The sequence below is a fragment of the Pseudocercospora fijiensis genome (genome assembly GCF_000340215.1).
Source record: "Pseudocercospora fijiensis CIRAD86 unplaced genomic scaffold MYCFIscaffold_1, whole genome shotgun sequence".
Classification (NCBI taxonomy): domain Eukaryota; kingdom Fungi; phylum Ascomycota; class Dothideomycetes; order Mycosphaerellales; family Mycosphaerellaceae; genus Pseudocercospora; species Pseudocercospora fijiensis.
In genome coordinates, this window is record NW_006921532.1 from 8,835,787 (window position 1) to 8,860,689 (window position 24,903).

General features: G+C 44.0%; 2 protein-coding genes across 2 annotated transcripts; one reads left to right on the plus strand and one right to left on the minus strand.

Annotated features, from left to right (window-relative positions):
* Positions 1 to 323: 323 nt before the first annotated feature.
* Positions 324 to 2,112, plus strand: MYCFIDRAFT_170646 (uncharacterized protein; the record flags this gene model as incomplete). Its single annotated transcript, XM_007923696.1, has 10 exons — positions 324 to 365; positions 390 to 434; positions 467 to 562; positions 585 to 939; positions 969 to 1,021; positions 1,070 to 1,265; positions 1,309 to 1,542; positions 1,604 to 1,746; positions 1,800 to 2,036; positions 2,077 to 2,112. 10 exons carry the CDS (start codon positions 324 to 326, stop codon positions 2,110 to 2,112), a joined length of 1,437 nt encoding a protein of 478 aa, XP_007921887.1.
* Positions 2,094 to 10,695, minus strand: MYCFIDRAFT_206236 (uncharacterized protein; the record flags this gene model as incomplete). The annotated part of the gene is made up of 4 exons (XM_007923697.1): positions 2,094 to 3,286; positions 3,310 to 3,331; positions 3,359 to 3,410; positions 10,684 to 10,695. 4 exons carry the CDS (start codon positions 10,693 to 10,695, stop codon positions 2,167 to 2,169), a joined length of 1,206 nt encoding a protein of 401 aa, XP_007921888.1. The 3' UTR covers positions 2,094 to 2,166.
* Positions 10,696 to 24,903: the final 14,208 nt, after the last annotated feature.

Sequence of the window (24,903 nt, forward strand, 5' to 3'; positions counted from 1 at the left end):
CAAAACAGCCATGTGGATAAAATGGGCCTGTTGTACTACTCATTATTGTGCCTTCGTTGTGTTCGTGAGTCGTGATGTGGTAGGAAAGAAAAGACAATGTGACTCACTGACAGGAAACTAAATACCGATTGGAGTATACATTCACAGAAGGCCGATCGACGCAGCAGTGCGTATTACGCCACCGAGAAGCGTATACAGTTTGATGGATGATGCAAAAACATGGCGAAAGTAAAGAGGGAATAGCCGTTCTGGCGGAATTTTCGCCTTCGTAAGTATGGTAAGATACATCCGCTACGTTTGTCCGCCTCCTCAATCGACAGAAGATGCGATTTGGAGAAAACATGAGCATTGATTCCAAGTCGATCGTGGCAAAGACAAATGTCAGTCAGACAAACTACCTGCGCGAAGTTCAATTCAACCCGCAATCAGAGACTGTGGCGTAAAACATCAAATCACTAATACCGAGACAAAAGACAACCACTCTGAAACTGGTCTTAGACAGAGGATGGCAGCAAGCCTGAATTACTCCACACATTTACATCTACGCCCAAAGCCACGAACAGTAATCCCTCCATCAACTCCAGCAAACCCCAAAGCTCCTCTCCATCGCAATCATGCCCCCCAACACACACTCCCCCTCCTTCACCATCCAAATCACATACAACCCCGACGCTAACTCCAACTCCACGAAATTTCCAATCACAGACATCTACCACGAAACAAGTCTCCTGACCGCTTGCGAGAAGCTCAACGATGTGCAAACTTCAAGAAACATTTTCGGGCGTACGATGATCATGCAGTGGTCGATTATAGATGGACCGACGGGGCGGAAAATCTTGATGCATGAAAGCGAGGCGGAGACGGATTGGTATGATGTGATTGCGAAGATTGAGTGTGAGGATGTTGGGGAAGAGGTTGTGAGGGAGATGAGGGAGCTTGGTTTGCTTGAGAAGGAAGAGGGTTGTCAGAAAGATCGGGATCTTGGAGGTTGATGGGGTTGATCGATGAAGATTTCATGATTGTGCTCATATGATGAATATCTTAGGAGGTAATTGATATTTTGTTACAGTGGTCGTGCTCATTTCAGAAGGTGGATATGTCAGCGCACATATCTTCCAAGGGGAACTTTGCCATGCCGCCGGCTACTGTGGAAGCCATGAGGGATGAACCAGAGCATGCAGTACTGCCATCATCGTTCGCGGACCGCGAGCCTGAGATATGGGCTGTGGCAAGCGAGCTCGATACCAGTATGTTCAGCATGCGATGTAGCTATTTATTGTCTGGGAAAAGTTGGCTGATGGTTCACAGTGGATGGCAGTTCTCCGACTGAGCGAGCGGCTATTCGAACCCGATTCGATGCTCCGACGGCTGGCCGCCGTCTTCCAAGCCCCAGCATAGCGAGCGATGCAAGCCAGTATTCAACGTCAGCTGCTGTTAGTGAGCAGCAGTTGACTTTCGAAAACGAACGAGACTATGCTCCCGTGCCAGGACACGATACTGGGCGCCCAGCCAGAGAGACGCATCGCAGCCGGAGCTTTGACCGTACAACACCTTGGTATAGAGAGCCCTCGCTTATTACATTTCCGGCAAGGTCTCATGTGAGGCCGGAGCGAGCAGCATCACCTCCTCGGAAGCCAGCACCGAGAGGTTGGACGATCTCAAAACTGCGCAAAGTCGAATCTGAAGGTGACTTGCGGGAGCGCTGTCGCACGGCATATCGACTACATCCATCTGAGGGGGTATTCTGTTCTGATATTGCTAGAAACTTAGAAGAGGAAGGGTTGTCTGCGTATGCCAAGCATCGCTCAGCGCCAGAAGTTGAAGATTCAGTCCCTAGACCCTTCTCCGTGACACTGATACATACTCGGCCCGACGGAGCTGCGCAGTCAGTAAAGTGTATTGGCTTGCGTGACGATATTGCGGCGTCGCTCAAGCTTGTCGAGGACATAGCAAACGACCCAAGACTGCATGGACGGACAATTCAGATCACGGTGCAGGGCGAGGATAATGGGTGGCGAGACCCATATGATGGTTGCGTCATTAGCACCAGCCCGGGCGTTGTGCATGTCATGATAGAAAGGGTACGAAGCTGTCGGACCACATTCTAGATAGCATAATGTGGTTATGAGTTGGCTAAGATTCTGTGGTTGTCCTCCACAAAGCTGGTCATCGCTTCTTCATGCGCTCCATATCAAGCAGTCGTTCTTGCTTACCACGGTCGATGACGGCTGCCTCAGCGATGGTACGTGGCAGAGCGTGGAAGAAACTGGCCTCCAGGGCATGCGGCCAGTAGGGAAATATCACGCTTCTACCGCAGCCGACAATGTTCAGAGCGCTCTTGGCCAGATTTCTCGCATTCGGTTCGAACAGTGTCTCCGGTCTGGGCGCATAATCCGTTCCGACTGCAGCGACGAGAAGACACATTATCTCGATGTCATGGCCATCAGCTTTCATCTCTGCGTTCAAGCTCGACGACCAGCCCTTGACATATGCTTTGGTTCCTGAGTAGACGCTCAAATAGGGAAGGCCGAAGTCACTGACTGCACTACCGATGTTGAGGATGAGTGCCGGAGTGCTCTTCTGAAGCTGCGGCAGAAGTGCTCTCGTAAGTTCTGTAGCGAAAGTGGCATTCGTGTTGATGAACCTCGCTATATCTCCAGGAGCACGCTCATGAAGAGGCTGAAACGAGGCCATGCCGCCGGAGCCGCCGACATTGTTCACCAGAACTTTCAGATCGACCTCTTTCAATCGCGCCGCTGCTCCCTCAAACGTGGCCGGATGTGAGGATTCGCTCGCAGCGTCGATCTTCAGGAGCTTCACCTCACGCTGAGGCCAACGCTTCAGGAGTTTTTCGCGTTCAGTCTCCAATTTCTCTTGATTGCGGGCATGTAGAACGACATTGAAACCTCGTTGGCAGAGCTCCTCAGCAAATCCTCTACCGATGCCGTCTGTTGCTCCGGTGACTAAAGCCCAGGCAGCTTTGCCATTGGGAGTCTTACTGTATTTTCCCAGAGAGCTCTGACGCAGGAAATAGATGTAGAAAGAGGTTGCAATGCTGTAGGCTTGGGAAGTGGCCCACAAACCTCCTATGAGGGCAAGCGCAGCAAGTGCTGGGGCGGGTAGGCTGTCAATCAGGTGCATTGGGACATTGGTGATGATAAGGGTAGAGATTCCGACGGATGTATGGTAGAGGTGGAGGTGTGAGCCAAGTTGCTCCGTAATGATGAATCGTCCACGCCACGTCCCGTGGAATTCTTTGCGTAAGGACATTTGGCATGTCCCTGCTCTTTTGTCAACGAAGGTCGCCACTTAACCTTCTTTCCTGCCTCCTCTTCGCCTCAAGTGCGAGTAGATCAACCTAGAAAGTAAATTCGAGGTGGCTCCAGCACATCCTGTGGGTTCCGTACAACCTGTAGAGTGCCCTAGATTTACCGAAATTAGTATATAAATTAGGGTATTGCAAACATAGTACACCCCTTATATAACCTAATTACCTTAGATTTCTACTATTCTAAATAGCTGTAATCGCTTAAAAATAACTACTAGTAAGTCTACGCCTATAACTTAGGACTACTACTTCTACCGCTTAGAAGCGACAAGCTCTCCTTATATCCGTCGTTTTAGTAGTCTAGTTAGTATAAAAGATAGCGTATAAGAGGACTAATCTATCCGGTATAGTCTAGGTAGTATACCTACGTATAACCTTCTATAAGCGCGTTTCGAAGGTATTATAGGCTTACTAATTAAAGGCTTCTAACGACGAGGTTTATAAGAGCTACCTAATAGCTATAGTAGATTATTTAAAGTATCTTTACTAGGTAATATTATAGGTAATAAATATAGAGCTATAGATAGTACTAGTACTATAGAAGGTAGCTCTACTATAGAAGGTAGCTCTACTATAGAAGTTAGCTCTACTATAGAAGGTAGCTCTACTATAGAGAATAGTAGTAGTAGATTACGAGGTAGAAATAGCTTACTTAGTAAGGGTAAATCGTCTAGTAAGGATAATAGTAATAGCTATTAATGCCTTAATACCTCGTCGCTATCGTATTAATTGCTTTTACTAGCGTTCTTTAGTAAAGATAGCGGCAATTAGCTAATTAGCGTTAATTATAGAAGGTCTGTATCTAAGAGGATATTAAATAGGCCCTCTTTAACCTCGTATAGTACGTCTTCCCTACTATTTTTAACCTAAGTAATAAAGCTGTTCTTATTAGGTAGACCGTAGACTAGTAAAGAATAGCCTTTAATAGTAGTACGAGGCCTATATATATCTAGAAGGTTAGTACTAGTTTTAGTTAAGGTAACTAATAAAGGTAGAGTTAGTAATTGTTAGAGCTAAAGAGGCTATATGTAATTGGCATGTAACTAGACTAAGTAAAGCTAGGGTCTTAGTGCCTTAGGCAGGGCTTGGCGCTTAGCGTTAGGCTAACTAGCCTACCTTCCTCCTTCTCCTCCTAGATCCTTATCGAATACTACCTATACCTACTACTACCCTATCTACCTACTAATATAACCCTTCTTATAGTAATATAGCCGTATAGAAGACTAGTCTAAGTAGTTACTATAACAGCCTATCGCTGTTAAAACCTCGCTACTTAGAAGTATAATAAGGTATTAATTTAGCCTCTTTAGCGCTACGTCTAGACTAGTCGTTTATATAATCCGATAATCGTTTATTAACTTCTAGTTTATTAGGGCGTAGTTAGTTACCTACTATAGGAGGGCCTTATATTACTAAGCGTCGTTTAGATTAGAAGCCTATATATTATAGAAGCGGAAGAAGGCCTACTATATAACTACTTCTTATATAGAATAGAAGCATTCCTTTACTTAGCGCTTTTATACTACTCCTAGAGCCTTATTAATATTGACGTAGGTCGCTACTAACTATTTATTATTATCGATAACAAGTCTAGTATTGTAATACTCTAGATGTGTAAGATTGCTATTTAGACCTTAAAAACGGCTATTATATAAATAATAACGTCGTAGCGTAAGAATACTCGTACTAGTAATATAGAAGCTTAAGCGCTAGATATACTTATAAAATAGGTAATAGCTATACTAGAAGTAGTAGAAGCATTTAGTATATACGTTGTTATATAGAGTAGGTAGAGCTATCTACTAAGTAGGCTTATTATTGTCTATATCCTTATAATCCTATATAATCTTATTAGCTATCTTCTTCTATACTAAGAGTAGTAGATATTAAAAGCCGGAGTATTATATTTCTGCTATATTTAGACCCCGTAGTAGTTCGGTTTGCGAACTATAGAACGTATATAGTTTGGTTTCTTAGCGGTACCCCTCCGGTTTAGTTCCGGTTTAGTTTTTTACCCCGCTAGTCTAAGCCGGTTTCCGAGAAAATCCGACTAAAGTTTAAACTGCGACGACATACGACGACATACGACGACCTCGGATCGGGTCTAGGGGCCCTATATTGCATACGCTACACGGTTGCATCTGTGTTTCGGGCTGTTTAGACGTGTTTTAGGTTAGGTTTTTGTCCGTAGCCGGCACGTAGCCGGCAAACCGGTCCGTATACCGGTTCCTTAGCAAAATAAACTAAACTAAACTAGAATTCCGGCTTAGTAAACTAAACTAAACTAACCCGGACTACTACGGGGTCTAGAGCCTATATTAGTAGCTAACCGTAGGTATCGATAATACTATTTCGTTATACGCGCTCGCGGATATAATCGTTAAGTTAGAATAGGTATATTATAAGGCTTAGAAACAGTTAGTTATTATTAGTAGTCGTAGTATAGAAGAGAAGAATATAGTCGAAAAAGCCGTTTTAAGGAATTCTAGCTATTCTAAGAAATATAGAAGAGGGCTTCTTTTATATAAATTTAGATAATATTATAAATAGCTAAGGGGACGAACACGTATCTTATAAGCTCTCTCTACGTATCTAACGCTTATCTCGGCGCTTTAAGTATACGTAATAGCCCTTTAGTAGACTAGTTATTCGAAACGCTATTAAAAGGAGATCTCCGACTAAACTCCGAGCCGTACCTAAGTCGCCTATAGCCCTATCGTTACTCTCTAGAGCTATCTACTTCTTCTTTAAATAGTCTACTTTCTTAACTGCCTTTAGTATAGTATAGCTTAGTAGGTCGCTCTATATAGTCTTAATAAACTACTAGTATTCTTCTTAGTCTCTTATAATAAACAATACGTTAGCTATAGCCCTAAAGGTAGTTAGAAAGCGCTTAAAGTACTTCTTAAGAGTTCTAATAAGATAGCGTTAGTAGAGGCGCTAAGTAATACTATAATCTATAAAAGCTTAAATTATACTAAGTTGCTTAATTTATAGTTTGCGAGATATACGTACTAGCCGCTTAACTTCTAGCTTACTAAGTAATAACTATATATTCTTAAGCGATAGATATTTAGCGTACGAAGGCTTATATATAATAAAAAGCATAGAGTTTAGCGATAGTAAGGTCGAAATAAGCGCGATATATAACCGCGAGGAAGAGATAGAATAGGTTAATAAATAAGAGGTAGAATGTTAGGACTAAAGAGGTTACACGTAATTGGTATATAACCGGGCTCGAGTAAAGCTAGGGTCTTAATGCCTTAGGCAGGGCTTAGCGCTTAGTAGTAGGCTAACTTGCCTGCCTTCCTCCTTCTCCTCCTAGATCCTTATCGAATACTACTTATACCTACTACTACCCTATCTACCTGCTAATATAACCCTTCTTATATAGTATTCGATCTACCCTTTAAGGGTAGTAGCTAGATAGTCCTTATTTTAAGCTTTTAGCGGTATAGCTACGAAAACTATCGATTTAACTATATTATACCCGAAGAACGGGACCTATACGTACTATTCTACTAAAAACAACCGTACCAATTATTAAGCAAGGCCTTCTATACGGCCTATTATACTAAGTTAAGCATACTAGACCGATACCTACTAATTCCGCTATATCCGCACTATAAGGGGCTATAATATATTATTAGTGCTACCCCTTATTACAATAGCCGGCCTATTACGAAGCAACAACCGTGCTGCCGCTAGCAGCGCTAGCAATAACAACGCTAGTAGCACGGTGCCTACTAAAGTGCCTACTAAAGTACCTACTAAAGTGCCTCCTACCGAAGAGCCTACTACTAGGCCTGCCGAAGAACCTATAGTTCTAGGTAATAATCTAGAATTGCCTATTAACGATATCCTTAACAACATTGTTAATCGACGATATAGCTAACTAGCCTTTAGGCCCTAGCTAGTAGCGAGACTTTAAGAAGCTACCTAAAACAGGCTCGCTGCTTTACGCTAAGAACAATAGCTAAAGGATAATCTCCTCGAGCTTCGCCGCCTTTAGGAAGCCCCGATAACTACTACTAAACTAATAGTAGGACCTTCCTCGCTATTAGCCTAGAAGAAGGACGCTAAGCTTAAGGACTATACCGTATTTAACGGCTCTAGCCGCAAGCAGTACAATAATTATATACGCGATTGTAAGCTTAACTAGCGAAATGTACCTAGGGCTCTTCTAGACGACTATTTATTAGTTGTCTACGCTATATAGTATATTAATAGCGACCTAAAACGCACCTAGGATAACTATTTTAACTCCCTCGACGATTAGACCTCTATTTAGTAGTAGACCTACAAAACTATTATACTAGATACCCTTAGAAACCCTATACTAAGGCAACAATATGCTTAGGACTAGTACCTTCGGGCTAAACAAAAGACTAACTAGTCGGCTCGCTTATTTAAAGCCTATTTAAAAACCCTTAAAGACGACCTTCCGGCTAAAACTAATTCTATATAGATCTCGGAGATACGCCTAAAGCTTAGATAGGAGCTTATCCTCGAATTAGACCGCCGCCGCGTATTTAAATAGGCTAATCTAATATGTATTTAATTTATAGTCGAGGTAGAAACAGCTAAACGAGCTGTCTAGCTCTAGTAACGACTAGAATTAAGGATCCGACTAGCTAGTACTAACCGTAGCAACCGTAGTGCCCGCGGAGGAAACTAAGGTTCCTACTAGAACAATAGTGCTAATAATAGGAATAGTAACAATAACCGTAGAAGAGGCCGTAGCCGGCGGCTATATAGAGGAGGCCGTAATAGGGGCCGTAGAAGGGGCTCGTATCCCTATAATACTAACCGCTCGACTAATAACAATAGTAGCAATAACGGTTATAGCAATCCCCTAATCGGATTAAAGTGCTTTAACTATAATAGTACTAACTATCTACTAGGCTAATATAATAAACCTAAGAACTAGTAAAGGACGGAAACTAATAACACTACTACTACTTATAGCAATAGTATAGGCTACCGAGGGTAACATAACCTATAGCAATATAGGCAGCTATATTTAGCAAGATAGGATAACGAGACTGTCGCTTAGGCTAATAACTAGAGCCCTACAATATAGGCATTGTAGAAGTGTGATATAAACAATGTACTATACGAGGTTGATGCTCTATCTATAATATAGAAGGAGGCCTCTTATATAGGCTTAAAACTAGCCTATAGGTATAGGGCCGGTTACTAGCTAATATCCCTCCCTTTCTTCGTATCTAACTAGACACGCTTTATATTGCGCGCTTAAAACAAACATATATGCATCCTTAGCGTTCTTAGCTAAGGCTATTTTCAGAACTCCGCAATAACACCCCCGGAGTAGCATTAATCCTAGATACTATAATTATGCAAAAACAACTTCCTAAGCAACACTATATAGACCTACTATTGCTTTAACGCGCCGTAATCCTTACTAGCAATAACCTTATCTGCTAGTCGGTTCTCGAAATCTCCTCTGTATGCGTTAAAGCTATTAGCACCGAAGTACTATCCCTCGTAGAAAGCTTAATTAACGAGGAGGTTAGTAGCCTTTTCCTTCGCAGCATTCTCCTAATCGTATAGATATTTCTTAAGTCCCTCGTTATTAAGCTAGAGGATCTGTTTAACTTTGTTCTAAATAACGTAACTTAACTAAGGAATTCTACTAACTAGGGCGTCGGAGATGCAACTAAGGCCTTCGACTAAGATAGCGGTAGGGAAGGGGAACGGTACGAAGGTGTTCGAACCTAGAAGGGCGGTTAGATTATAGTGCGCCTTAGCAACCTCGGCGACGGTTAAGTTATCGTAACTCTTAATCTTAGTGCCGTCGATAACGCGAGAGTAGCCTAGGTTAATTAATATACAGTTGCTCTTAGTCTTTAGATTACTATATAGCAGGTATAGTATCTAAATAGAGACTTCGTACTCCTTTAGAGGGTTGAGGATCTACTCCGCCTTACGCCCCTTACTATTAAGCTAACTATCGAATATATAGTCGAGGTCGTCGTCGGTAAGGTACTTATTAGTAAGCTTACCGATCTTGCTTAGCGGGACTAGGCTACGAGCCTTAAGCTTCTTAACCTAGTTCGCAAAGACCTCGGGCTAATGTATGCCTTTAACAATAGTAGAGTAGCTAGTCTTATCCTTAGATATAAGACAGACCTTAATGCGCAGGTAACTAGCACCCTCGCTAGCTGCGAGCTTAACTATATCTTGTCTGAGACGAGTAGACTCCTTAGAAGGATAGTTTTTATAAATACCGCTAACCTTAAAGAACTTAGTAGGCTTAGGGATAGAGATAAGCTCGTATACGTAATTAGGTCGAAGGGCGACAGCTAAGAGCTATAGGGCAGGGTGCTAGCGGACGATTTAGTTACTTACACTATAAGTTTAAAGGGCATTGCGGCCTTCCTGCTTAGACTTAGGCATCGTACGTATATACTAAAGGTATATTTTAAACTCCTCCTATATTAGGTCGATAAGGAAAGGAAGATATACTCTACGAGGCTCTTGTAACTAGCTAAAGACTTAAGGGAAGATAGTATTGCTAGTCTAGCGAAAGCGGTCGAAGGAAGTGCCTTAGCTAAGGATACCGGTAACGAACTTGCTCTAGCGATCTATTAGCGTAAGGGCGCGAGTAATAGTACTAGTAGGGTTGAACGCGTAGAGTCCTAGAGATATCGGGGCGGTAATAGGGCGTCTAGGAAACTAGTTAGCATAGGCCTAATTAGCCTTAAGGGTAGCGAAGGCGTCTTAATTAGGAACCTCGCGACTAATCTTTAATAGGCGGCCGACGAGGACAATCGCCTTAGCACTAGTATAGAGACTATAGACCTTAGCGGCCTTCTTAACATAGTTAGCATATATAGAGAACGGCTCTTCTCTTAGCTTACTAAGGTTGTCGAGCTATTAATAGATAGACAGGGCGGTAGGAGCTTTGCCTATATCGGCTTTAGGAACTATATCGATCTTAGTAATAAGGTGCGTAATAGAGTCGCCCTTATAAGAGCTATAGATGTTCTTAGTTAATAGGATCGGCGAGAGCCCTCTATCTCTACGCTCGCTAAAGGAGCCTTCGGAGGAGACATCTTCTAGTAGTATATCTAGTATATTAATATCCGAGTTACTATAGTTAGTACTATAGTTAGCCCTAGAAGGGGCGCTATACTTCTTAGTAGCCTTACGGAGGGCCTAGCGAGCATATAATACCTTCTTGCGCGCTGCTTCGGCCTTAGCGCGCTCGTCCTTAACTTCCTAAGGGACCTTACGGTTACGGGTCGAGCGACGGTCTTAAGCCTATATCTCCGTAGCGAGCGCGAGACTAGCAGCCGTATCGGCCTCTGTCTCTAGGCGAAGAGCCTTACGTTCAAGGACATTAACGATAGGAGCCTCTTAACCTTTAACAATAAAACCTATACTATTAATGCGATAGCCCTTCTCTTTTAGTAGATCCTTAGTTGTCTATATATTAAGATCGATCTAGACAATTGTATCGTAGTACCGCTTCTAGTAGGATGTTATAAAGTCGTTAAGCGTAAAGGACAAGTTAAGTAACTACTTGCCTACCTTCTTACTAGCAGTAGATATATAATAGATTATAGTGCGGGAAAGGTGCTTAGCGCCTTAACGACGGACCTTATACTTATTAACGAACGAAGAGACCTGCTTTATACGCTCTTATCTACCGTAGGCGAAGTTAATAAGGCTCTTAGGAAGACTACTTAGTCCTCCCTAATGTTCGAAGGCCTAGTCGAGGGTCTTAAAGCGCAAACGAATCTAGGTGCTAGCCGTCTTAAGGCTATAGACGATAGGAAAGGCTTGTTTAATATCTATATCGTTAAGGACCTCGCGCTTAAAGATACGCTTACCGATAGACTAACGCAAGTTGTTTATGCCGTACGCAACTAAGATAGCAGCCTTCTTAATGTTCCTATTAATAACGCGTAGTAGGGTACGAGCGTTCTAGATCTTCTCTTAAGGGTCTTTAAGGGCGGTAACGATCTAGAAGCAGTGCTCGAGGCTAGTTGTAGCAGCTAAGGCGCTATCGGAGGGGGCTTCGATCGGGACTAGTACGCCTAGGTTTAGGGCTAGTAGGTTGCTACTACTACTAGCGCCTAGCGGATTCGGGGCGCCGGAAGACATCTTAGTCGACCGGAGCAGAAAGGAGTTAGTAACGAGTTTGCAAAAACGTTCGTAGCTTGTTAATAATAATTAAAGGGTTTAGATAGAAGGAGGGGGAGGGGGTAGGCGGTAGTAAGTTAGTTAGTATTCGAGTAGAAGAAAGAGCTTAGAAAGCTCGCCTTAAATAGGGTGCGAAGGTAGCGTAGTCTGTGTATTCCGGTAAAGCAAACGGATAACGATTATATATAGACCCTAAAAAGTAAAGCTACATACGAGACTCCTTTATTAGTAAGGCGGCTAAAGTTTAACAATCGATCTAGCTAATTACTAGTAGCGACTACGCGCCTTTATTAACCTCTAGCTTTCGTAGATTCCCGCGCACTCGAAATGCGACTAGTTAGTTCGAGTACCTAGTAGTAATCTATAGTAGTAAGGCTAGCGGGACTAATAATACCCCCGGGATAGTATTAGCTTTTCTCTAGAGATGCTCGGCAACTAGGAGCAAATCGCCTAGGCCTAGCGTAGCTTGTATTAGCCTATAGTACTATCGTTGTAGATGCAGCATTACCTTTTATAGTAGCAGGCATATAAACGTAGCCCGTACGTTCTTCTTTCTTCTAGACACTAAGCTTAGCGGCCTAAGGTCCCTATCCTTAGAGGCTATAGGCCTAGTTTGCTGCGTCTATTTAAGAGCTAGGAAGGGAGAGGGACCCTCCCTTTTCTTAGTATCCTACGTAACTAATGCTAATTAGGGTAGGAACAATCTTCTCTAGCGGAGTATCTTGTTGTCGTTACTACCTAAGGGCGGTTGCTAGAGACTAGGAAACTAGAGGGAAGTAGTCTTAGAAGGGCGGAGGGTTAGGTTCGGCTATTTTCCTAATGCTACCCCCGGGGTATTATTAGGAAAACACGCCTCGTATAGTTCTATCTAAGGAAACAAGAGCAAAGGAATAAAGTTATAGCAACATTAATCGAAAGCAAAGGCAAAGTAAAGGACAACAATAAGATAAACTAAAAGCAATAAACGAGAGTATAAACATTAGTAGGAACAGACAATAGGTAAGGACTAAAGGTATAGGGCGGCACTGTATTAATAGCGCGGAGAACGATCGATAAGAGCAAGGAAGCAACGTAGTAGAGGTAGGCAGAGGTAAGGAAGAGCAAGCAATTATTTAGTCTCGGGATCTAGCTATAATTCTAGGCGGTCTTCGTCGCTAGACTAGTTAGGTTCCTCGGAGTTAGAGTTAGATAGCTAGAAGTCTAGTTTACTATTAGAATCGGAATTAATATCGGAAACGCTCTATATATAGTTAATCCGTATATAACCCTCCCTCTGTTCTTAAGTTATTCCTAATAGCTTACTAAGACGAACCTAGGGATAGGTATAGTTCTTAGGCAGAATAGGATCTATAATAGCGGTAGGATCCTCCTCCCGATAGGCATCTAAGGACGGTAGAGGGTCTGTAGAGGTACTAACTTCCTCCTCGGTCGGCGGAGAGTAGGCAGGTTCGCGTAACTTAACGATCTTCTTTAGATTAGCCCGAGGGTAAGAGTGCTTTAAGGTAGTACTATCTAGCTCCTAAAGAAGGTATACGGAACCCGAGTAAAGGACCTCCTTTACTCTATAAGGACCCTTCTACTTAAAGGCTAGCTTATAGGAGTAACTATACTCTAGTTCGGACCGGTATAGAAGGACTATATCGCTAACCTTTAGAGGCTCCTAGTTAATAGTATTATAGTCGTCGAAATACTACTTAGCCTCCTTACGAAGGCGACGTTGTCGAGCAAGTCCCTCCTAAGAAGTAGTAGTTATATCCTTAAGAGCCTTAGCCTATAGGGTAAGAAGGTCTACCCTAGTACGAACAGACCCCTAATCGTAAACGCCGTGCGTACGATAGGACAATTTAATAGGAAGAACGGCGTCCCTTCTAATTATAAGCTCTACTAGCGTAAGTCTAGTCGTATCGATAATAGTAGTTCGGTCCGCCTAGAGAAGGGCTAGGACGCGGGTAGAAATAGGAACTAATCTGTCGCTACTATTAGTTATCTTAGATAGGGCATTAATTAACGACCGATAGCCGCGCTTAACAATAGTATTCGACTAGGGATAGTATAGGGAGATACGAACGTTCTTAGCCCCGTACGAAACAAGTAGCACTTAAACCTCCTTAGCTATATTGTTCGTAGCGTTGTCTAAGATAACCTCGTAAGGTGTTCCCTAGCGGCAAAACAGATCCTTAAATAGGAAGGTAGCTATATTACGGGCATTAATAGCACCGCAACCTTTATAGAAATAATAGGCCTCCGGCTATCGAGAAAGACTCTCTCGAATAATATATAGGCTATTGTTGCGGCTAAGATAGACCCTATCGCTATACTACCGCTCCCTAACTAACTAGGTAGTAGGGATACGTAGCTCTCCTAGACGCTAGTAGCTATTCCTAAAGTTGCACTTAGGACAGCTCTTATAGTAGCGAGAGACATTAGCCTATACGCCGTCCTACTAGTAGCGTCGACGAAGGATATCGAAGGTGCCCTCCGCCGCCCGGTAGCCGAGCTTATCGTAAACGGAACGAAGGATTTCTTATCGGGCTACTAGATCGTTAATAATACGCTAGAGCGGTACATTAATTATAGCCTGTCGCTAAAGGATACGATCTTTAATAAGGAACCTCTGAGAATAGCGAATAATACGACGGTATTAACTCCTTAACAGACTAGGAGCTCTCTTTGTATAGGTAAGGAAATAGGCGATATTATAGGAGTCGTCGGAGTAGACCCTATTAAGGATATTATCCCTACCTAGTTCGCCCGCCTTAGCGTCGTCCTAGTTCTCGCCGTTAGTAGTAGGGTCTTCGTTAAGCTAGTTACTAGGTTAGTCGTCGGTAGTAGACCTAGTAATTACCGGTATAGCGTTAATATAGAAGGTAGTAAAGAAGGTGCGGTTAATAACCGCGTCGATATCCTCTTCTTCTATTATCTCGGCGATGTCTTCTTTTATAGTAGGCCTTCTAGAGAGGCTATCTAGTCTAGTATGCTTCTTACTAGGAATATAGAAGACGTCGAAATCAAACAAATAGATCTAGGCAACCTACCGAGCTATCGTAGAGTTAGGCAGGTCGGAGGCTATACGGTTAAGTTAATAGACTAGCGTCTAAGTGTCGACTTCTAGGCGAAAGAATACTCTAAAGAGCTAAGGTCGGAACTTCTTAAGAGCCTTGTAGACACTAAGGCACTCTCGCTTGCTAGTATCGTATCGGGCCTCGATAGGTTTCTATAGACCGGACTCGTACCGGATAGGGTAACGTAAGGAGGGCTCCTTACGATTATACTATATTAGTATCTCGCCGTAGCCTTCCCCGCTCGAGTCGATAGCAACAATTAGTAGACCTACGCCTTCCGAGTAGTTAATAGAGGTAAGTGTAGGCGCGCTAATAAGTGCCTTAGTAACCTCGTCCTTAGCGGCTTAGTAAACGGAGGTCTATTTAAACTCTATATCCTTCTTAAGTAAGGCGTATAGAGGCTTATATACTAACGCAAAGTTTTCGACCTAGATACGGAAGTAGGAGACTACTCTAAGCTAGACTCGGACATCTTTCTAATAGGTAGGGTCGGGCTAGGACACAATCTTTAGGACCCGTATATTGTTAGGATAGCGGCCGTTCTTATTAGTTACAAACCCGACAATGTTTATTCGTTTGTATAGGAGCTAGAGCTTCTCCCTATATACCGTTAGGTTAGCTCGCTCTAGGTCGCAGAGGACACTATCGAGGTTCTAAATATATTCGAGAAAGAACCTACGGATACTAGGCTCTACTTCTTTATTGTCGTACCTAGTTTTAGGGCCCTTAATGCCGATGTCGTTAAGGAAAGGCATCGCTATATAGGAGATATAGGCTGCGAGGACTTAGTTTATAATACGAACGAACTAGGCTACGGAGTTAGTTGCCCCTTATAGAAGGGTAGTTTGTCTATATAGCCTAAGAGGTATCTCGAAACTAGTAAGGTCGCGGCTATTAGGATAGAGAGGGATCTAGTCGTAGCCCGAGAAAATATTAACTAGTAAGGCTATAATACAGTTAGTAAAAGCTTCCGAGAACCTATTAGTCTCTAGAGGGAGGTTAGTATCTCTAATCGTAACTGCGTTGAACTTTTATATAGCGTTAATTAGACGGTACTTCTTTAGTTCCCTAGGAGCTGTCTTCTTCTAAACTAGGAAGTATAGGTTGCGATACGAGGCATAGGAAGGCTCTAAGGTGCTAGCCTTTACACGCTGCCGTATTATGTCCTTAACTATACCTCTTAGGCTTAGGTTTAGCTTAAACCCTAGGTAAGCCTAAGGCTTATACTCGATCGTTCGGATCCTCTATAAAGGGGCAACCTCCGGGTTAATCCTGCCTAGATGCGTAAAGTTATATGCTAATACGGCTTCGCGGTTGTATAGAAGCTCGTATAGCAAATCTAGTTCAAGATCCGAAAGCTCGATACTAGGTTTAATATTCGCTAGTCTCTCCGGCGTTAGCCTCGATCCCCTAGGAATAGCGGAGAACTTTTTAGTAATATACCTCTAGTCGTATAGACTATCCCTAGGTGTTAACATCGCTTCGCGGTTAAGGCACTTTTGTCGCTAGTTAGGATTTCCGCTAGGATTAGACCTATCGGTTATATATACGCTACCTTTTACGGGCTTAATCTTGTTAGCTACCCTCTTGTATAGGGTATATACGCTAACCGCTCGTAATACCCGAGCCCTCTCTCTTTAACGTTAGGCCCGGAGATTGGCGTAATAGAACAGCGCGTAAACTTTATTAGAAGTCTCCTTAAGTCGGTAGGTATACAGCTAGTAATCCTAATTTATAATTCCGGCGAAAACGTTAGATTCCTAATAACACCCCCGGGGTAGCATTAGCTCGGCGTTCTAATTAGTTAGTTCGGATTCGGGCTCGGGTAGATCCGCTTCTAGCGGCGATGCCTACGATAGCATTATTACCGAGATTCGTACACTAGGTAGTCGTTATACTATTATACTCGCTATCGCTTCGAGCATTCGTCTTCTTAGTATAGAGCCTAGGAACTAGCCTTGTCGTACGGAGCGGCGCACCTCTAGATATAACCTATTTAAGCTATATTAACTTATAGCGCAGATTGCCGGTCTTATAACCGCGCTATTGCGTTTCCCGAAGAGCGTTTAGAAGTAGTAAGGATATCCTCGTAGGATTTGTAGCTAGTATTTCCGATATAACTAGTAAACACGACTCGGTTACCCTTCTAGTTAGCGATAGTTCCTTCCTAGGAGCTATTGTCGCAGTTACGCTAGATACCCTAGGTTATATAAGACTATAGACGACTTAGAATAATTGGCGTGTTCGGGTTAGCGGCAATCTAGAAGGTAAAGGAAAAGCATATACCGAAAGCGTCTACTATAACATTATAGTAGGCACCTACTAGCGTAACCTCTCCGTTTACTCCCTATATACTAAGGGAAATATCTCTATTTATTAGCAGTCGGAGCTGTTTAGCCTAGCGCTTACTTATAATAAGTGACTCTAAACTATTATTAAGCATTACTAGCAACTGCTAACTATAGCTTCTAATAGTAACTTAAATATAGATAGCGGGAACGACGGTAAAGGAACGGGTAACTACGGAAAGGTCTATATTATTAGGAATAGAGTAAAGTTCCTTAGGTCGAGGAGGTCCTACTCGACCGATTTGTTAGCTAGTAAATCGGACAGCCTTAATAGAAACTAAAACCGAAGCAGGGTCGGCATTATTATTATCCCCTCGGCCTATCTCCTTAATCCCCTCTTCGTTAGTATTATCGATAGTCTCCTAGCTCTCGTAGGTCACTAATTCGCCTTCTGCTAACTCCTAGGCCCCTAAAAATTTAGAAAGGAACTATAGGGAAGAGACGTCGATATAGTCCTCTCGCCCCTATTTACATCGGAGGGCTATAAGGTCTTTTATAAAGGTAGCATCGTTAGGAATCCGGCTCTAGAACAGGTTAGTAGGCAAACCGTATACTAGAAGCTCCCCTATAGATACGTTAGACTAGACCCCGTAGTAGTTCGGGTTAGGTTAGTTTGGTTTACTAAGCCGAAATTCTAGTTTAGTTTAGTTTAGTTTACTAAGAAACCGGTGCACGGACCGGTTTGCCGGCTACGTGCCGGCTACGGACAAAAACCTATCCCAAAACACGTCTAAACAGCCCGAAACACGGATGCAATCGTGTAGCGTATACAATATAGGGCCCCCGTCGCGTGCCGGACTCGTTCCGAGGTCGTCGTATATCGTCGCAGTTTCCTCGGAAACTAGCTTAGACTAGCGGGGCAAAAAACCAAACTAGAACTAAACCGGAGGGGTACCGCCAAGAAACCAAACTATATACGTTTAGTAGTTCAGAAACCGAACTACTACGGGGTCTACGTTAGACTTAAGGTCTAGGAACTATAAAGCCTAGAAGAGAGCATTTGCCTTTATATCGTAAGAGTTAGTAGGCCCGGCACTATACTTCTTTATATACCTATTAAAGCGAAAGCTCTTTAGGTCGGCTAACTTTCGTTTGTAGGCCGGCGGGTTAGCTAGGCCTAGGGTACTACTAAGGTCGGTAGTAGCATCCTCTATATCGATATCCGGAGTCTCTAGGACCTCCGGAGAGGCTATACTAGCTTAGGTTGCACGGTCTTTAGCTATCTAGAGTGTCTTAGTCTTAGCGACTAATTCTCGCTGTTTCTTAGCCTTATTAGCTACCTGCTTCTTAAGTATCCTAGTAGGGGCTGCCGCACTAGGGCGGGTAGGGTTCTATAGGCTCTTACCCTTACCCTAGGACGACTAGGTTTAGGACGACTAAGTTTAGGACCTTGTAGCAGCGTAGATATCTATACTGTTCTTAGTAACCGCGTAAACATTAGTAACTGCGTCTGGGTTCTAAGACACAAAGTTGACTTTAATAGGCTTAGTAGTACTATTACTACTCCGCTCCTTAACCTGTTTTGCCCTAACCTTCTAAGTTTCTCGTTTAGCAATAGTAGCGAGGGTACTATTCCTAGTATCCTTAAACTCGATCTTGCTACTATACTTCTTCTCTAGAAGACTCCTAAGTTAAGGCAGTTTCGGGGCTCTACGATCCTACTTAAAGTCAATCTTGTCGCCGGTATCGGTATAGTAGAACCGACTATTTACTTATATAACGAGCTTCCTCTTAAGAAGCTCTTTCTAGATAGGGCAGTCTAATTGAACGTGTTTGAAACCGCCGCACATCTAGCACTTGCTATCTAAGTTAGAATAGATCTTTCGTATAGCGTAGACGTTAACTAAAGGGGCTTTAGGGTAGTTAGGATCGGAGACCTAGTAGACTAGTAGCACATCCTTTAGTATACTAGCATTAAGGACCTCCCTAACTCGCTATAGTGCTTTCGTATTAAGGTTAAGCTAGGCTAGGGATTTAGCTAAGTCCGTAACGTCCTAAGAATGCTTAGTAACGATAGGAGTTACGGTACTAGGACTACTTTACGATTTAGGAAGAAACTTAGGCCCTCTAGTTCCCGAGGTATCGTTCCTTACCTAGGCTAGGTTATTCCGGTCCTCGCCGTAAATAAACTTCTTTACATCGGCGGAGCTGTTAATGTCGTCCTTAACAGCCTCTAGGACCTCTTTATACTTCCTAAAGGTCTCGGAATTAGCTTCGCTAAGCTTATAGCGACGGAAGACACGCTTAGCTATAGACTACGGTAACCCTTTAAGGAGTAGCCTCGTTCTCTAAGAATTCTCGAGGTCCTACTAGTCGATACTGTCCGCTAACTTAACAAACTCGCGGACGTACTCCTTTAGGTCGTTATCTTCGGTGCGCCTCTCTATATAGAGGTTCTTAAGCTACGTACGACTGCCTTTAATACGACGGCTATCGCGATCCCGATACTCCCTTATAAAGGCCTATTTAAAGACCTCCTAGTCGGCATTAGACTTGTCGTCCTTTTCTAGGTAGCTAACTAGGGTTCTAAGGGTTCGGTAAAGCTTAGTAATAGTAGTCCTCGTAAGGGACCGGACCTTGTACTAGTCCGACTCCTCTTCGAGTCCGTACTCGGCTAAGTTGTCCTTAAAGCGTTCTACGTACGCCGTAGCGTTCTACCCTTCGAACAAAGGGTTCCTACTGCTTCCTAGCTCTAGTAGGCGACGCCTATTCTAACGGAGAAGGTCAGTTTGTGCTAGGCACACGGTTATAGTACGAAGGTATCGTAACGGTTATGCGGTATAAAAGTTAATGCATTCTCTAAGGTGCCGCGAGGCAAGCTATCTATATAATGGTCCCGCTATTAGTAGTAATAGCGACCGTAGCGGTCGATAGTGACCGCTGCCTGCTATCGTATATACAATAGTGTTATATCGTAACAGCCTCCCCCTCTACAAAAAAGGTCGGCACTGTCTATAGTGTCCTAAAACAAAGGTCCTTAGTAGGCCGCACCGTAGGAAGGTTTAAGGCAAAAGAGCGTAATAGCGTCGCACAAAGGCTAAGCCTAAACAGTATACTAGAACGGTAATGCTAGGTACAGAATCGTGTCTCTCTAGTAATAACTGCGTCGGTTTTATACCTGCTTATTGCGACGGTTACGAAGGGCGTCGCGTAAGCTAGTCGGTATAGTCTAAACCGCCTTTAGCTGCGGCTGTAGCGCGACGGTCTTTATAGTCTTATTATCGGATAGCGAGGTGTTAACTGCGTCCGCTATAGTAGTAGCGCGGTCTAACTAATCGATAGGGATGTTAGGGAAGTCGGCACCTAGCAATAGCAGCGTATCGGCGTCGCGTATAGCACTGTATAGCTTAAAGTAGTCGGCTATCTATACGTTAAGCTTCGCGATCTTATCCTTAGTAGTATTGCCTTATACGCCGCCGAGCAGCTTAAAAGCGTCCTCGTAGATTAGGTATAGTATAGGGATTGCCTATTGCGGCGCGACGCGCAAGAAATCGTAGTAAAGATAGGTTAGCGATAGCGTAAGCGACTCCTTTAAGACCGTAGCGGAAAGACGATACTGCTAGGCTATCTAGCGCTTAGTTGCTTCGCGGATCTGTACCTTAGCTAGCATCTATTAAAGCTAGTGCACCTCGGTTGCTACTAACTCGGACTAGCGCATATAGTAGAGAGCTTATAAGTTAAGCGTGCGTATACTAATTGCCGTTGCATTATATTAGTATTGTCCGTAGGCGCCTATAGTGTTCTCTTATAGGGCAGGCAACGGTAGCAAGCGTATCGGAAGCGATAGGAGCTTGTACTATAGCTACGCAACCGTATTGTTAGGCGGTAGTAGCTAAGCCGTAGCTAGAGCCTTCGTAGGCGTAGAGAATAGGTTAGACGGTAGCAGCATCTTCGACGATAGGCGAGGCGCTAAGAACGGGCTAGCGGTTAGCTTCTAGCGAGTGTTTAACTTAGTCGATAGTAATGCGCGCGAGGAGTTTAGCTAGATCGCCTTAGTTAGCGGGGCAACGGCCGGAGGTTGCGGCTTAGCCCGAGTCGCGAGCTTAGAAGGGAAGATTTTGCTAAAGAGGTACGCGTTAGTAAGGTCGGTCTCGTCTAGCGAGTATTCGGGTAACGGTACTAGGAATGCGCCTATAGGATCCTAAGTATAGTCGATGTTATACTACTAGTAATTCTTATTCGTTACTATCTTATCGTACTTAAAAATAGTATTGCCCTATATAATACGCTCCTAGACGCCTAAAGGATCGAAGACTAGATCGGTAGAGACCGTCTTCGGCAAATTGTAGAACTGTAGCGTTAGCGCGGGCTCTAGTCTATTAGGGATAGCGCCGTCCTTAAGCGTCTAGATATAGGCGATAAAGGTAGATAAGGCGTATACCGGATCGATCTAAGTTAGCTAGCAGACTAGGCTAAAGTCTACCGGGCATTAACGGTTAAGGAGCAGCAGAGGCATGCCTTTGCCCTTGTTAGCGGTATAGGTACCGTTCTAGTATCGACCGCTACCTATAAGCTAAGCGTACTGTTCCGTACGCGACGTATTAGTAGCCTTCGTGTCCGCAAGCGCCTTATTAGTATAGAGGGCGGATATATAGCCCTTACCGCGAAGCGTATAAGCGTTACGGACCGTAACATACCGCTAGGTATAAGCGACGACGTCCTAGGTAATAGCTAGGCGACCTAGGTTACGACGGTATAGGTAGGGCAGACTACTAGAATTAAGGGACGACTCGTACTACTTATAGAGCTATATAGCCGACTAGGTACTAAGTTCTATACCGATTAGTAGCAGCTAAACTGTATAGTCCTTAAGCTAGGAGTCTAGTAGAGGTAGGCGCACTATCGAGAGTCGTCCGGTAGCTACTATCTATAAGAATTAGACTTCGCCGTAGATAGTTAGGTCGATCTTATAATACTTCGTCGCTCCGACGTATTCGCTAATAGGTCGCTTGCCCGTCTTTAGGTATTCCTTACCGTAGTTACGGTAGGATACGTCCTTACCGTTCTCGCTACGCTTATATAGGACCGGGTAACCGCCTACTATAATACTATCGCGATGTTCTTTTAAGACGAAGCGGTAGAACTACTCTTATACGAGGTCGACCGTCTATAGGAAGTGTAAGATAGCGCGTACTATAAGACCGACGGCTCTATTATAGATTAGAGACGGTACTAGCTAGAATCGTAGGTCGCCGGTATAGGTGCTTAAGCTAAGGAAGTTCTTACGTAAGCAGGTAATGTTTGCTAGGAGTCGGTGCTATAACTTCGCGTAGTAGAAAGTAATAGTTAGCAGAAAATTCGTATCGAGGTTAGCTAGGTTAGGGAGCTCCTTTAATTCGCCCGCAGTTATAAGCGCTACGTACTCGCTAAAGCGTATCGCGTAAATCTCCTACTACGTATCGTAACCGTCCGAGTAGAGGTCGGTCCTAAAGATAGAGTATTTACAGGCGTAATCGTCGTTTAAGATTCGGAAGGAGTACGGTTGCGTAAAGAGTAGGCTTTTAAAATCGGTAACTAGCTTGCCTATATACTAATGCAATTCGCGTAGAATCTAGAAGCGCCGATCGCCCGCGGTAAGGTATAGATAGTATAGGTAATGCTAAAGCCTTACTAGATAGTATTCGACGAGTCGCTTACGCGGGCGTAGGCGAAAGAGGTTAGGTAGTCGACCGTCTACGTCCTCGGCGTATACGTTATATGCGAGTTTCGCGGCCTAGATAAAGCGTATATCTTTAGCCTTATTACGCTCTATAGGATTAGCGGCGATTAGTGTATCGACTTTCTTGTTATAGTCCTCGTATTCTGCGTACTACCGGATTGCCGCTTGTTCGGGTATCTCGTTAGTACGAAGAAGACGCTTGTTAATTAAAGTCTAGCGTAAGCGCTACCCTCGGAGCCGCCGTTGCTCGAACTTAAGTTCTTTAGGGGAAGGGTCTAGGTGTTCTTCGTATACCGACTCGATTAGAGTAGCAAGCAGCTTAGGGGGAGCTAGTACGGGCGCTTGTAGCGAGCCGTTACTCGGCGCCTACGTTAGGGAGGCTAGTACCTATAATAGCGGTAAATTAGGAAGGGTATACGCTAGTAAAGATAGCAATTTTAGCGAAGCCGGTCGGTTTACGGGTATTATTAAAGGTAGTGCCGATTCTAAAGCCGAAGGCGTATAAAGAGGCTACGCGCCGACGGGAGCAGTCGGGCCGCTTTCCGCACTATTAACCGGGCTACTAGACGCGTAGGCCGTAGCGTTACGGTAGAGGGCAAAGAAGCTAGGTATAGCGTCCTATAGCTTCTCGGCCTCCGGAATCCTAACCTCTAACGCTTTGCCCTTCTAAACAAACTCCTATTTACCTAAATAGTGCAGCGGCGGGTCGCCGTTATTAATAAAATAGTCGGCTATAGCCTTATAGAGTGCCCGACCTGTCTATCGGCCCTTACCTAATAATACCTTCGCTAACTCCGTTAACTATTTCTTCTTCGTAGTAAGCGCTGTAACCGCCTGTATAAACGACTTACTATCGAAAACGTAGTCTAGATTAACCGCCGCGATAACCGCCGGTGCGCAATATTTTAGAAATAAAAACCGTCTAATATCGGAGAGCGGAAAGTCTAGATTCGGAAGCACTATCGACAGGTTAGCGATAGTCTAACGCTACGCCGTACTAAACTCACTGCCCGGCGTTCCCTACGATTACGGCCGAGCTATTATATCGAGCGATTTCTAATTAGACTCGTCTACCTTATTAGCCGGGGGCAACAGTACTAAGCTTGCTATTAGCGTCTCGTTAATGCGACTACGACCTAGGAACAACGGTACGTATCGTTACAATAGTTACCGGCCGGCGTCCGTTAGCGCGTAGTATAGCTCTATATCGGATCCGTCCTCGGTAAACATTAGGAAAGGCCGTATATGCCTATCCTCGGCGGTATAGCTTAATACCGTCTAAACGTCGCTAGTACTTAAGCTACCGTCGGTCGAAATAAGCTATAGCGCCCTACGAAAGATCTATCGGATATTGCCTTCTACCGTAGCGAGAATTATAAATCCTTCTATCGTCTACGTTAGGTTAGTACCGTTTTCCTCTAGCTACGGTTATTGCGGGTCGAGCGCGGCGTTATCTATCTCTCTACGATACTCGCCGATCTAATCCGCTATTGTATCTTCCTTGCCTACCGAATCCTTTATCGAGTTTTCTATATCCTCTAACTTAGGCGTAGCCGTACGTATCTCGACCGTAGCGCTAGGCGCTATATCCTCTCTATTCGCTATATTCTTAAGCTTAGCCGCGAGCGTAGGAACCTCGAACGAAGGGTCTATATCTGCCTCCTCTCTGCTTATTATATCCCTAGGCCTAGCCGCGATCGTAGGAATCTCGATCGGGGTGTCCGAGGCTACATTCTCCCTACTCGTTACGTCCTTAGGCTCCGGTACGGCTATACGATTCTCGACCGTTTCGTCTAATATTGTATCTTGCTTATCCGTTATATTCTCTAGCTCCGGCGCGGCCGTACGACTCTCGACCGTAGTGTCTAATACTGCCTCCGCCTTATCCGTTAGGTCCTCTAGCTTAGGCGTAGCCGTATAATTCTCGACCGTTTCGTCTAATACCGTATCTTACTTATCTGTTACATTCTCTAGCTCCGGCGTAGGCGTTAAGCCGGTAATAAACAAGGACTGTCCGTCCGATCCTAGACCGTCTAATAGTAGCGATTCCCCGCGAGGAGCGTTAATCTTACTATTCCCTATCGCGGTATCCTAAGGGTCTCGATCCTCGCCTCTACGATGTTCCCTAGCTATCGTTCCTTAGAGGAGGTCGAACGTGTCGGCCTTATAGTATAGGCGAGACGCGCGCTATAAATCCGCCTCGAATAATATAACGTTTAGGGGCTTGTATCGCGATCGGTGCTATAGAAATTTTTGCTAAAAAGCTACTACTTTACGTTCTCCGCGATAGACGCGGTTATCGCGATCGAGGGCCGTTTCTATTCGTCGTCGGTA